The sequence below is a fragment of the Falco peregrinus genome, chromosome 10, assembly GCF_023634155.1.
Source record: "Falco peregrinus isolate bFalPer1 chromosome 10, bFalPer1.pri, whole genome shotgun sequence".
Lineage (NCBI taxonomy): Eukaryota > Metazoa > Chordata > Aves > Falconiformes > Falconidae > Falco > Falco peregrinus.
Genome location: NC_073730.1, coordinates 32,028,680 through 32,041,541, shown reverse-complemented (window position 1 = coordinate 32,041,541; position 12,862 = coordinate 32,028,680). Strand labels below are relative to the sequence as shown.

At 38.0% G+C, this 12,862-nt stretch overlaps 1 protein-coding gene across 4 annotated transcripts in view; it reads right to left on the bottom strand.

Annotated features, from left to right (window-relative positions):
• Positions 1–12,862, bottom strand: part of PATJ (PATJ crumbs cell polarity complex component) — a 157,139-nt gene that overhangs the window by 87,563 nt on the left and 56,714 nt on the right. For all 4 annotated transcript variants that reach the window (XM_055815167.1, XM_055815169.1, XM_055815168.1 and 1 more), the window contains exons 20-26: positions 10,181–10,552; positions 8,968–9,088; positions 7,681–7,837; positions 6,346–6,417; positions 5,303–5,480; positions 4,367–4,477; positions 2,677–2,754 (exon numbers count right to left, since the gene is read on the bottom strand). In XM_055815167.1, the coding sequence (XP_055671142.1) occupies positions 2,677–2,754; positions 4,367–4,477; positions 5,303–5,480; positions 6,346–6,417; positions 7,681–7,837; positions 8,968–9,088; positions 10,181–10,552 (1,089 nt within the window). The remainder of the gene's footprint in view (positions 1–2,676; positions 2,755–4,366; positions 4,478–5,302; positions 5,481–6,345; positions 6,418–7,680; positions 7,838–8,967; positions 9,089–10,180; positions 10,553–12,862) is intronic.

Below are 12,862 nucleotides of genomic sequence, written 5' to 3'. Positions count from 1 at the left end.
CTAAATTTTGTCTAAAATTTAAAAAATATTTTGAATTATAGCTCACAATAAAATTCTATTACCTCACATAAATACAGGCAGCTCCTATAATGATGCATATAGCGGCGCATAGCAGGCATAAAGAATAGGCTCTGAATCTAATGAAGGCACTTGATCGTCTGAGCAACTGTTTTTATAGCCCCAAGTAACTGGATCATGCCTTGGTTTGCTACAGGATTTCACTAAATTACATTTAACTATATCCCATGCAACCTCACTACTAATAGCAGGATGCACTTTAGAAAGGGAACACCGAGTACGATATGCCATTAGAGCAACCAGAACGCCTGTGATTAATTTCTTCTATAGCTGGGAAATAAGTCTCAACACCCAAACATCAAACCCAGAATAAATTTTTTCACTGTATACAGTGAAAGCTGAACCTGCATATGAATTTCTAAAATCTAAACTCTAAATTTGTATAGAATAGTCTAACTAGCAAACTACAATGCAAGCTACACAGAAAATTTGTGGGATAAGATATACATCATCCCATCCATTTAAAAAACATTACAGGAAAGTGCTGCATTGAAGACAGCATAACAATAATAAATTAAATTAATTCAATCCAATAGTACTAAAAGTGTGTAGTAAGAGCACTTGGAAACATGACAGCTGTTTCCCCAAAGTATACAATACACCGAATACACCTCCCAATTTTTGCTTAATGCCAGCACTGTGCAAAATCCAGAAAACCCAGAAAGCATGAGGGGGGCTCATGTTCTACATTACCAAGCAGGTAAAGATGGAAAACCTGCAGCCCCACTTTCAGCTGCTTATGAGAAATCAGTAGTATCACTATAATTTAGTAATAACTCATAGTCTAAATGTTGACCCTTTCGCTTTTTTAAGACCTTATCACTTGCTACAAAGTCTGTGTGAAGCTACACAAGAGACCTAAGCTATCCAGCAGTTTGCTATGTCTCAGGACAAGATTCTCTCATCCCTCCTGACTCACTGAAGAGGCAGATGAGTAAATTACGTCAGAGTACTCCATTACACCATGTTTTTGTATTAACACAGCTCTTTCCAGTACAGAGGCAAAGGCACAGTTTACACAGCCAACCAGCAAAATAATGTTAAAGTCTCATTTGCCCACAAGAAGCTCAACTGTTTTAAGTGGTGTTACATAAATTACTTCAAGTGATCATTTTTAAACAGATGAACAAAGGATGATAAACACCAACACATCACAGAAAATGTTCACTACTAAAAAGATAATTCAACATACAGGAGAAGGCAGATTTTCCAGCTGGATGTGGCTGCTTTCAAACCAAATTCTTCTGTGACGCTTTGAAGACCGGACTAGAAATATCACTGATTCCCCATAGGGACATGGACTAGTAATCCACTAATAGCAACTCTTCCCAACTCAGAGATGGCCCTACTGTAGCACAGTATGACTGCTTTGTGAATCAATGTTCAAAGCCAAAAAGGAGCTACATATTTATGCACTGAAGCTCTTCTATATTCCACCCACCAGTTTACAGCACCAATAGATGAAAAGGGTTTGAAAAAGATTAGGCTCCCTCTTTAACCTCCGAACGCTATAGAATGCAACACACTAGAGTCCTAGAGATTAAAAGCAGCACATTGCAAGAGGATGAGTGCTTTTGAGATTAGAAATATAGATAACAAAACCAAGAAAAGGGGATTGTAACTGCTTCATTATAAGTGTTATCCACTGGCATGAAAACATGACTTCAACACCTTTCTTGATTTTTTTTTTAATAGCTGAGCCTCATAGCTTCTGTATCTGACAGGATCTGAAAGGAGTCTTAAAAAAGACTTCTGGAGGCAAGAAGGCCTTCTCAGTTACCCAAAAAAACACCAGAGTGCTGAGTAGAATCAAATGAAAAGTTCATAATTTCATTAGTTGTTGTGTTATACTGCACTGGGCAAAAGTTACTGTCTGCACTAAATCTGTCTCTGCTCCTGCAGCTCTGACACCCTCAAAGTACCTGACGTACACTAATCAGTCAGCGCAGTTCCCACAGGAAAACACCTAGGCCATTAGGCAATATGGCTGGGAATGAGAAATTAAATGTTTCCCTTATTGCAACAACTAAAACAAACCCACTGGTTTAGACCAAACAGATTTTTTTCTCTTTTAAAACTGCTGTGTAGTTGCTTGAAACTTTGTTTGAAAGTTACTGTGCAGTAACTGCTTCACAATTAGCTGGCCAGCTACAGAACATTCGGTCATTTCCTTGTTTTACACAGCAATGGGAAATGTAGGAGACTTACCCCATTTCATTATCCTATAACATGATTTTACTGAATTTCAGTCAGCCTCACATTAGGGATATTATTTGTGCACGTTACTATTTCTCTGTTTCTACTGAACAGAGAGAATCAATTTGTCTCCACATAGAACAAAACAGGTACTTGCAGAAAAATGCCAGTGAAGAGCTGCAGTAAGTACAGGGTTTCAGCACCCAGGCGAGACCCACAGAACATCTGTCAGAAACCTGCCTCGTATTTGGCAGAAATTTGGCAAAAATTACCCGAATCAAAGATATTTCAACAAAACACTTCAAATTTCATTTCAGATTTCAGTGGGGGCTTATCATAGCGCATGCTATTATACAGTTTGATTTAGTAAAACTGGGTTATAGCATTGAACAGAATAAATACCTTATCACTCTTATTTTCTTTGTCTGCATCCTGGTCTTTGTTGACTTTGATTCCCTTAGGCAGTACAGCAGAAACCACCTGAAAAACAATGCATATATTACACACATTAGAAAGAGCATTATAGCTGCAATACAAATATCAAAAGTTAGGTGATGCCAGTACACTCTTCATTTTGCCCCATGTAGAAGGGCATTGCAGTACAGTCTTTAAATTGCATTTTGTTACTGAATTTATAAACATTCCCTTTTTTAGCACTGTTTGATATCTAGCCCCATCTCTTCATTCAATTAAACATTACTCTGAAGTCAACAAAATGGATGTACATCCTTGATACAGAGCTCAGTATAGACTCCTGAAGTGTCAGTTCTTAGTTACTCAGAGAGCACTGTCCATGTACACAGACACCTTGTAAAAGACAGCATGTTTAGCCTTCGCATAATATTCCCACATAATACTCCTCCTTGTTATTTATTCTTTCACAGGGAAACTTTTAGGGTATTTCGATTACAGGCAGTGGCAGGCACATCGTTGAAGCTCAAAGTAAGAAGTCCTACAAATGTAAGTGATGTGCCTTGCGTTGGGTCACACGATCAGGCTGTATAAAAGGAAATGGCTACTCCTGCGCCCTTCTCAGTTTTGTCTTCTACTATGTCACAAAATTTAATATATTCCCACTCCTCTGACAGCACCTTATTTTGATGATTGGGAGTTGGGACTGCACAGCATTGCTGAAAGTCTGTGAATGTCCAGTTTCCTACAGCCTGCAGTTCAAAGCAAAGCAACTCAAATTTCAAGTTATCTGGCTTTCCCGTATCTCTCTAGATTGTCTAGGAAAGAAAGGTTCAGAGATGCAGCTGAACACTTGAATGTTCTGATAGCTTTTCTGGATCTTTTCTGTCAAAAAGCTGATACAGAAAGGAAGCCAACTCAGTTACCACCACTGTGATTTTTGCATTCACTGCTTGAGCACCTTCCCAGCATAGCAAGTGAAAGTCTTCATAGTTTTTGAAAGACTTCCTGAAGCACTGGAAAAATAATGGATGCAGTGGTGCCAGATTTGTCTACAGCTGTCAAAGAGGTCTCCTCAGGTCTACTAATCCATCAAATCTCCCAATCAACTTCTCAGATTATACCAAAAGTAAACAGAAGTCTTGGGGTTTTTTGTGTGCACTTCAAGGCAGGCAGAATTGTATGCCTTTTCTTACTAAGGCATTAAAAGGTTACTTGCCGTGGCCTTAAAGATGAGAAGACACCTAAAATCTCTTGAAAATTAGCTTGCTCCCAGACAACTACTTCAGATCCCTTTGGTGACACGTTTTATGTGGAGCTGCTAGTGTGAACGTGACTAATTTTAATTACACTTTTGCTCATTTGGACAAAAGAATATATTTTTAGATTATGAAATATGAACAAATTAAAATACACGGAACTAGACTCAATTACACAGGTGGGAGAACTAAACTAACACCTAGTCAACAGACCTACATCTACTTGATTAACATCAGAGAAACAAGGTTTCAAATCAGGCCAGACAAGTAATCAATCAATCATGGTCTATAAGCAGAAACTCTGACAGAAAGGATGGACACAAAAAATGTTGGAACTTGCTGAAAGGAATTTAGCCAAGTTTAAAATAAAATGCATATTACACATTTATTAAGTTTTAGAATAAAAATAGAAATAAACTTACTTTTGGTATGTTAGACAAACCCTGAACTACGAACACAACAGGATTTCCCGCATTCTTGATAGCTTCTACTGCTTCCTCGTGTGTGGCGTTTTGTAGGTCTATCCCAGAAACCTGACAATGTTTATTTTGATTAGGTAGCTTGTCTTTGGCACAGTCATTGCAAGAGTTCACACACATTTGCAGAAGATTAGTGTATCTGAGTAACGTACCAAAAGCAGTCAAAAGAAATAATTTGTAAAGTATGTTTTCATGTTCATTTAAGGAAAAGTATATTATTTAGTATTCATAATTAACAGATGGTCATATGTTTCCCAAAACAATTCTTCTAGATAAAAACCGTAAGAAATAAGATTGCCAGATATAATGCTAGGTATAATACAACTCTTTCAGATTTTACCTGTTTATGAACTAAATTTGCTTTGAAACAGTTTTTCAAAACATCACTCACAACCCTAAAGCACATAAAATAATGGCACTATCAGCTTGGGAACCTAAATTCAGCAGTCTTCATTTGGATAAAAATGAGCAAAAAAATCAGCACAGAGTCAGAATCAGGGATTTACTCCAAACAGTAAGTTGATCAGACTAACAACTCCAAATTCACACACACAAAATAACAGCCTAAATTTCAGCATGAAGAGTCTACGTTCTATATATTATTAACTTATTTATATGGAAAGAGGGCACTCTGTTTTTTTTCATTACCCCATCAGGTACCAGGATGTATCTTGCTAAATAAAGAGGAGAATATCAAAAGAGGTCCATAGTCAGACCTTAAAAAAGAGACAAGATGATACCAGGGGTTTCTTTCAGCTTCCAAAACTGTGTCATCAATACTTCATGAAGTGTGGCAGTATTTTGTCCTTCTCTCCTCCAAAAGCTGTTTGAGTCAATCTTTATTTTTTAGAATGAAAAGGTAGGTTTATCTACATTTACCTCAAGTATTTTATCTCCAGTTTTTAAAGCCTTTGTTCTTCCTGCTGGGCTGTCTTCCAAAACTTGTTTGATGAAGATCCCTTTAAGTTCTTCTCCATTCTTCAGGCGCTTTATGACAGTCTGTCCACCAACAATACTGATTCCAAGAGACACGTGAGGGTCTCTAAAAATCTCAACACTGAAAAAATACATGTGGTAGTTTAACAGCTTGAAACAGTTTTTTAAACTATAAATGCTAAGCCTTAAATAAATGTAAGCTTCTGGTCTTTCAAGAAGATTTAATAGAGTAAAGGGATAAAGTCAGAAGCCTACAAATGCTCTCAACAGCGTTGGCTTTTTGCCCTGAGCAGACCTCACTCCTCAAAAAGAACGAAATTCTGCTGCCAACCCATGCCCAGTGGGCATAGGCTTTTATTTCAGAGAAAGTCAGGGTAAAATAGAGGCAGGTCTTCAAGTAAACACTCATTCTCTTTCAGTTTGAGCAAACTGTCTGGAAATGGCAAAAACTGCAAGTGGCATGCTAAACAAATGATGAAGTGTTTCATACAACTATCTGAACACTGATTTCAGTGTATCAGATGCACATTAATCAGCTTATGCAGAAACTTTCTGATCATATTTTATTTTGGACCACAAAAACAATTCACCTAAAAATGTTAGCAATACAACGAGGATGTGGCTAAAACTTGGCTTCACAATTTGGAATTCTGCCATTAAGTTTAGCAGAGAACCCATGGAAAAGGAGACAGCAGCACTACGTGCACTGTTCACACCTAAGAGTTATTAAATGAGCAAGAACTTGTAGGTCATCCACAATGTAAACCCGCCAAGCTTTCCCAAGTCAGCTGTATAAATAGAAGGCATAGTTCTGGTGAACATCTGTTAAAAATTCACTGTATCTAAGAAAGCCCAAGGTACACAAGGTACCTTAAAGTTACTGGCAGAAGAGGGGAGAAAAAAACCCATGAGAAGTAATCGGGCTCACAGAAAAAAAAAAGACATAAAGGTAAACGGGAAGAAATAATGTAATCACATGAACATACGTCCGTGGTGGTCCCCAGTGGCTGAAGTTTGGAGTTTCTTCTCCTTCTCCTTCTTCTCTCTCAGGTAATTCACTAATTGGGGGCAGAGGGAGGGGAGGAATAAAAAAATTAAAAAATGCATTACCCATGCCAGGTTGCAATTCCTTACGTATTTTGTATCTGGCGTTGAGACAGCAACACCTTCTCACACTGTCCAGTGTAAACCAAATGTGCAGAGTCAACAGACTAGACAGGAATTTTTGTATTTAGGTTTAAATGTACTTAAGGAATGCTCCAGAAATAAACATGATGGGCAGACCAGATTTATAAGTTGCTCTGTGATATACAAATCTGCACTGCATTTACTCATTCAAAGTGACCATTTAAGCAATTAACATTTACTTTCTGATAAATATGCCTTGATTCTTGATAAAACCAGTCTAGCTGACCAGAAACCAGATCACGATGCAACTGGGAGAAAAGATACTGTGTGTTCCATTAAACATTCCAGAATAGAGTGTTAATTAAACTTTTATACTGTATGTGACTCACCTAATCACAGAATAGCAATGGAAGTATGGAATTGCATGCCTTCACAGAAGGGTTGAAACAACATACCCTTGCACACATTTTCTGTAGATCCTGAGAGCTGTAAATGCTACTTTTAAACTGCAAAAAGGAAGTAGGATGTTGTGCTGGACAAATAATCTTTTCACCTTATTGTTGAGCTGCTTTGCCCCTGAGGGAATTTTACAGATGAATTAGGGAAGTACTGAGGATTTGAATCAACAGGCCCCAAAAGCAGATCCACTACCCACTCACCCAAAACTGGTGGTGAAAGAATGGGACACTTGACAGGTGTAAAAGTATCTACAACCACTGCCACCTCAAGGTTTCTCAGAACCACTGCCAAGACTAACATTTCCTGCACGGGCCTGAGAGTCATGGCTGAACTGGTCTTCCCAAAAGGAAGAATAATGGAAAGGGAAACCCAAGAGGACAGAGCTATAATAAGGAGCTAAGGGTAGAGCTCCTTAAGCAGTAATGACCAACGGTGCCAGTAAAGGCTATGCCCTTCTCCTCCAGGCCACATCCATACTCCCCTTACTGTAAGCAAAGTAGGTGGTAGAGCCATTCACACTTTTCTGTCCCAATACTCAGGGGAGGAAATGTGGGAAGTAAAGACTTAATCAGGTTGCAAGACAAAATTCAGCTCCTTGGGCAAAAGTCCTAGAACTGGCCATCTATGTCTTACTGTTTCACACAGCTTTTAATAGCTAATCAGCTAACTAAAGCAAGGAGACAGTTAAGATCATTAATTGAAAATCTTCCAAAAACTAATACCTTCCTCCATACCTGCACAATGCTGGTCTAGGCTGAGCTAAGGTGGTTACTCTCCCAGATTCCAGGTTCTTGGAAAAAACATAATCCTCCCCTTTTAGCTCTTCCTTTTCAATAACTTCCAAACCAACAGCAAGCCCAGGTCCTTTAGAATCAATCTGAAGCTTTGTACCTGAAGAAGAAAAGTTGTAGATGTGAACTTTTGCTGCCTGTGTCCCTGCATCTACCAGTTATCATCCTTGGAAATAAACCCCTTAGCTCATCATATTCCAAATGCGGATGTTGTGTCATGATCATGAGGCTCAGAGATACAGAACATTTACTTCTGAAGGAAATTCAGACCACACTAAACACTTTTTTGTAACGCCTTGCTTCTGATGTACATGAAGTCAAGTAATAACAGGAAAGCCAAATTTTTATGGAACTGAGACATGCTTAAGTACAACTTATATGATAGAAGGTCCTTACAAAAACACATGATTAGAAATAACGAATGCATCCTTTATGCAGGGAGAGCGGTACAAGGCCCTGCCCCAGCGTGGAACCCCACCACACTGGGGAAGACTGATGTCCATTTTGGTGACCTAAGTATCAACTGTACTTGAACCACCAGAGCTCCTTGCAAAGGTTGTCAGTCTGCCACTGTAGCTTACACAGTGTCTGCTGTACAGGATGCAAGTGACAAAGAAAGGAAACAGTCTAACCTCCTTTCTCCCAACCAGTGAGTAGCTACGCCAGGCAGGTTCATAAATTTAATTCCTTGATGATCTGCCAAATTCTAACTATCCATTTCTGGCCATCTGACAAGGAGAAACTTTGCTCCTGAGCACAGACTACAAAACCAAGATATGGGGCAATTATCTACCATAGAGTTCACCTGCAAATTTTGGTTGTAGTAAAGTTACCTACATAGGCTGTCACTTTTTTTTTTTTTTTTTTAAAGTGCAAAATTCTATAAAATCAGCAATCAAAAGTGGCTGAGACAAATTCCTGACAGAAACTGCAGGCATGACCTATTTCTGCATGGAGTCCTACTGGGGACATTAGCTACACAGAAGAAAGTGATTCTCCACAGGCAGGACAAAGATGCAGCTGCTTTCAATATCACTTGTGACAACTGTAGGTAAAGATTTGGAGGAGGAAGCAAGATCATGAAGCTGAAACCTATTTAAAGCCAGACTGCACTGAGCCTGCAGAAGTCTTCATTTGAATATTTTATCATTTGACAGAATTTGTGTTTTGGTATAAAATATAAATTTGTAAACATAAAATTATAAGATAAAGAAAAAACTTCTTACAAACCTAAATCCATCTTGGTTTTTGCTCCTGAATGGTTAGTTTCAGTATCAAATACGTCTTTTTGATAGCCACTGTGTGCTGGGGTTCCAGAAAATAGTGAACTTAAACTAGCATTTTCTTCACACTTCACAAAGGAGAAAAAAGGAAGTTAGAAAGCAATGGTATCACCGTATACAGGGTATTTGATATGAACATTGATTTTTACAGCAAACATTCACATTTTCCCAACTACATTCATATTTATTCAGATAACTATGAAATACTAACTGCTCATTTATGCACTGTATTAAGAAGAGGTATGAAAAGTGTTATGTGCAATTGCAATATAAAGCAACTATCTTTCTACTTGTCTGTAATCCAGACAATAAGTTCTTTACTCTTGTTAATTTGTTGGTTTTAAGTAAAAAATGTATAAATTTAATATCGTGCACTCCATTATAGAACTGTCACTAGAAGCCTGTTTATGTACATAATGCATAAGGGGACAAGCCAAACAAAACCTGAAATTCCAGTAGCTGTGAAATTGAATCCCCTTCCACTTCATTTTTTTTCATATAAAAGCATACATCTTGGAAGCTGGTGCATGGAAAGCTGACATTATCACTTTTTTGTTTGGCAAGTAAATGAACAAAGAAAAGCAGAAGGGAAAAAATAACTCCCAGAACACCTGAGCAGGACATATAAATAAGAGTTTTGCAATTTACCTGAAGCTCTGTCTCATTCTACTCCTTCATCCACCAGTATGCTTGTTACAATTGCTTCTGCCATATCATTTTCCGCTCAACTGCACTATCATCTGGCTCAAGGAACTGATTTGGATTAAAAATACTGAGGAAAAGAGGGAGCTCCTCTCACTGACATTGCTGCTGAAGCCCCTGGACTATTAAAACCACGAAGCGACGTTTTGCTAATACTGACATGCACCACATTAGTACAATTTGCAAAAAAAGAACCAAGCCCACAAGTCAGAGATGGGAAAGAAGACGCAAGTACAAGATGCCTGTAAATACACCAACTATTGACCAGTTAAATATAAAGACACTAAGTAACGAAAAGAACCTCCCAAAATGTACAACAGGATAGACTGGTGTCGGTTAGAGGTACCCAGATCTCATCGAGTAATTAAAACACTACAAAGACTCCTTACAGAGTTTAGATCTGGAATTTGCCTTGAGGTATGGGTCCCATGGTCAGAGACTGACAAAACATCCCTTACCATTTGATCTTTATTGAGTAGATATTCCAGAGACTGTTTTGGACTTGAGTTAACACTGGATCTTAAGTCTTGTATTTCAGTAGTCTCAAGTTGCTTTGCCCATTGTTCTGTATCGAGGTTCCTCTCTGAAGTTGCCTTCTGTCCACATGATGCATTATATTTCAGGAAGTCTGAATCTTCTTCGTACTCATCGTCCACCAACATTTCCCGTTCTTCATCCTTTTCTTCTGGTTTGGGTTTCAGAAATTCATGCATCTCCCAGGACTCCTTCTCATACTCATTGTCATTTTTAGAAAGCTGAAATGACCTTCCCAGGTCCAAACTTGGTTCATCAACAAGTTCTTCTTTAAAAGGTGTTTCATCTCTGAAACCCTGCATAAACCATTAGAGGAATATAGATTTTAAATTATGTTTCTTGCTAGCTCTTTCAAAAATATGTTTTATGTTAGGCCCATATTAAAAGTACGTCCTGATTTTTAAAGTGAAAAACCTTTTGCATTTTCTAAAAAAAAAAAACCACCCCAAAACCACAACACTCTCTGACTTCAGATTTTAACACCAAAACTAGCAATTGCAATTTGTTTTTCAAATATGAAGAAATTTAAGTTGCACAGCTTAGATACTGCTGTAGCCATTCAGAATAACCAATCCTGAATGAAGTTAGGGAATGAGAATTATTAAATAGCACAAAAAAAGCTACAGGAAAAAGTGTATATAAATCCAGCTTCAGTATCTCTGTGCTCCAAACTTATCTGCTGTCACTTTATGAATGCATGCACATTTCTTACAATACCATCAGCTAAATAAAAAACAGCCCAAAAGTTTGCTTATGCAACAGTATCAGCAATAATAATAATAAAAAACCAAAAAAAAACCAAAACCCAAAGCAAAAGCCACACTCGTTTGCCCCTCCCTTGGATATTCCACACAATATTTTAACCTGGAGGAGAGGGGAAATGGACGACCCACATACTAAAAAGAGAAACAAAGGACATAACTGACTGTTCATTATCTAATGCCCTTACTGTTTTTATTAAAGAGTACTCAACTTTCTATTGAATTCAAACCACAGACCAAGAAACCAAAAACACAAAAAACAAAACCAAGATAAAAGGTATTCAAAACCACTCTGAAAGATATCACCCAACATTTCTGGGATTTGTCATGTGCCTCCCCAATTTCCAGCGCCCTGTGATTCTCCTAAATCAAATGGGGTGCTATTCATTGGCTCAGAGTGAGTCTGCACAGGCACCTGAAATTTTATGTCTTGCACCGGTACCAGAAAGCTTGCCACACACAGAAAGCTTTTCCTCTCTTTCCTTCAGGCCACCACGTTATGTATGCCCAAACCCAATCTTCAAGGCACTGAAACCCCAAACACTGAAACCAATCCACAGATTCAGGGGTCCTCAATCAAAATGTTTTTCTTTCTGCTTCCTTCCCCTTCCCAGACTCCCCAGGGCACTTCACCATTTCTGACCTTTAGTGCCAAAATCCTGTTTTGTTAGGTTTGTACAAATGCATGAGAAAAAAACCCAGTCAAAATGTTCGCATAGATCAAGTGAGAGACAGGAGAGAAAACAAGAGAAAGGCAGGAGCATAAGGAAACAATGCAGTAATACCAGCTTGGCACAAAAGCAGGACATTAGCAATATGGAAATTAGCACATTTTTCATAAGCATTAAATGTTCCTTTAGTCTATTTGACCTGTGTACCTTGATCTCAAAAAATACCCAGTCTGAAGAGATTCTAATTCTCCTCATCTTTACTTCATTTATTTCACTTCACTTCTGCAGCATCATTCTCCAAACACTTCTGCAAGAGGCACCAACTTCATCATTACATAAAACAATTGCCTTAGTTCAGAAACCACACAGCAATTTGTATTGCCATCTCCTGATACAGCAGTTAGGTATGTATAATCACCGACTGCTGCACTGCAGCAGCAGACGCTACCAATGGAATAGGGAATACTGCAAACATGACAGTAAAGTCTACTGTTGTAGCATATAAAATCTTTAAGTTCCTTTTTTTTTTTTTTTTTTAAAGTCAGCTTTGTCAGCATTATGCTAGTGCATAAGAGTGGAAGCCATCATGACACACCACTCTTGGCTCTTATATGAGCAGGTAAAAGTAATAAATGGATGGAAATTTTATACTACTGCTCTAAGCTACTATTGATGCTGTCATAATACAAGCAAATACCTCTATGTGTATTTTGTACAAACTGATCATTCCAGTTTCTATATTCAGGAGGACTTTAAGATAAAATACTTTATTTAAAAATACTTAACAACATTGTTTCTCTCCTTCCTAAATAAAACTAATCTGAGCTGGCAGAGGACTAACTGCTCTGCTAGAAACCCTTCCTATGCATCCAGAAAACAACAAACTCCATTCTACATCATGAAAATCAGTAAATATCATGTCCAAGCTGATTTCTACACAGTATACCCACATCTACCCTGTAATATTGCTCTTCTTTGGTGGTTCTAATACACCATTTCAGCATTAAAGATAAGTTTGTATCTGGAAACAGGCAGACAAGTTTAGCAACAAGAAAATCTAGAGTTTATTTTTATTACTGTGTTACAACTCTGGATGGATGATCCTTTATGTATTGTCTTTTCTGGCCTAAAAAGAATGCATTTTACCAATGTGAATTAATAAAAATTTTGCAAA